Genomic DNA, 1922 nt, shown 5'->3' on the forward strand with positions numbered 1-1922 from the left:
CATGGGACTTGCTCATATCTGCAGTTAACACAGGAACAAGCACTGTACCAGAATTCACCATCATCCAGAGCAGTGTGACACAGACGCTTCTGCTCAGCTGCACCAACAGAACGCCACTCCGGAGAACTAGGAGTAAACAAAATTAGTGTTCAGGCAGAGGTCATGAAGAGCAACAACGGCCTTGATGTGGAACCCACAGTGTGTGGTTATGGAGGAAATAAGTCCTGCTCAGTGACTACTCACTGGATCCCAGAAATGCACCCAGGGATGCAGCGGCCAGTGAGCCACTGGCCCCCAAATAAGAGGGCTGGCCAGAAAGTACATCTCCAAGTGCTGCTGATGGATAAAATACCCCTGAGGATGATTTGAACCACCGACATGGAAGATTATCTCGGGACAGTCACAAGGCATTGCATGCCCACGGGGTAGGAGAAGAGCCCAGCTGGAAGCCACAAGTCCACTGACTTTCGTGCTTGGCCTCCAACTTGCCATGTGACCTGGAGCAGTGCTTGGCCCCTCCTTAGTGGATAAGCTGACACTTGGAAAGGTGACAATGCCTTACACTTGCCCATGCTTGATGTTGTCTGTACTGGGCACCTTCTGTACGTGACCTAGCTAGCAAGCCAGGTGGGGTTCTGTGAGCTATGTGTGCCCATCCTGCAGACAAAAGGGCTCAGGTAGGCCCATGGACATGTGCTCAGGGAAGAGTGGGGGTGGGAGTGGCTGCCTGTCACTCTCCAAACTCAGGATTTGTGACTCCGAGTTCATTGCATTTTCTGTGACACCCCCCCAGTCACCTCCAAATAGTTCAAAGTATGTCACCACTGTTGTGGTGCTACAACCAATGTAGCAGCTCCCTCTCATCCTGTGATCTCGACTCAAAATCAGCAGAGTACTCCGGAGATCCAAGGGGAGGATCAGCAGGGACCTGTCTCCAGGTGCTCGGGCCGGGATCAGAAGAGTGGAACTGGCAGCCATTATTTGCTTTTGGAGCCATTATCTTAAGTGGCTTACACCCAGATAATTGGCCTGACAGGCTGGCCATGTGGCGCCTTCAACGCTACTCACATGTCACCAGCAGCACAGTGAAGTCAGGGGGTCAGGATGGCTCCTGCCCTGTGCATCATCCATGGAGACTGCATGAGTGGAAGACAAACTTCATTCCAGCCTTGGCTCCCAGTCAGAACGCACTTTCCTTATTTCTACCTCTGTGAGTCCCAGAAAAAGGGAGAAACTGGCCCATTTTCCCTTTATAGGCTACTATCTCAAAATTGAGGGGCACTGCACATCTTACATGATGTAGTCTCACTAATTTTGGTTTCAATATTTCTCTGTGCTTTCCTTTTCTGCCAGGAGAGGGAGGCCAACCTCTTCCCTCCTCAACCCATCTCAGCTCATCTCTGCCAATGCTTCTTGGTTCTCAGAAGGCGGCAGCCAAGGCCAGAGCAGAGGATGGTGGGATGAGAACCTCCATGGGGGCGATGACAGCCTGGAAAGCACACGCCTGTGTGCTCTGCACCCACACTGGGGTCTGGCTAACAGAGCAGCAGCTGCACCATGCCTGGTGACCTGGTAGCTGTGTCTGGACTGAAGACAAACCCTGACTCAGTTTTAACCAAGTTCTAGACTAGCTTCAGATTTCCCCAGAAGCTCAGGGGCCACGGGTGTGGCAAGAAAGGCCTTCAGAAGCCCAACAAGCAGAGGAGGAACAACAGCTTCAGGCGGGCCCTGCCACACACCCACCCAAACGTCTCTGGTTCCCAGTCACCTGGGCTGCTTCCCAAGGGACCAGAGCTGGGGGAGCTGTGAGGACACACACAGCAGACCTTTCTTGATAACTGGGAGACCAAAACTCTGGTTAACAGCTCTGTAATAAATGAAAATCCAATTCCACTTCCTCTATTTTTTTTCCTTTTTTTTTT

The 1922-nt window shown here is 51.9% G+C and overlaps 1 protein-coding gene across 1 annotated transcript in view; it reads right to left on the bottom strand.

The window, feature by feature from the left end:
• The window catches only part of CAPN9 (calpain 9), a 55811-nt gene that overhangs the window by 28397 nt on the left and 25492 nt on the right, over positions 1-1922 (bottom strand). The window contains exon 7 of the mRNA XM_011933435.1: positions 49-131. Within this exon, the coding sequence (XP_011788825.1) occupies positions 49-131 (83 nt within the window). The remainder of the gene's footprint in view (positions 1-48; positions 132-1922) is intronic.

Source organism: Colobus angolensis, unplaced genomic scaffold (assembly GCF_000951035.1).
Source record: "Colobus angolensis palliatus isolate OR3802 unplaced genomic scaffold, Cang.pa_1.0 Scaffold126, whole genome shotgun sequence".
In the NCBI taxonomy this organism is placed as follows: Eukaryota; Metazoa; Chordata; class Mammalia; order Primates; family Cercopithecidae; genus Colobus; species Colobus angolensis.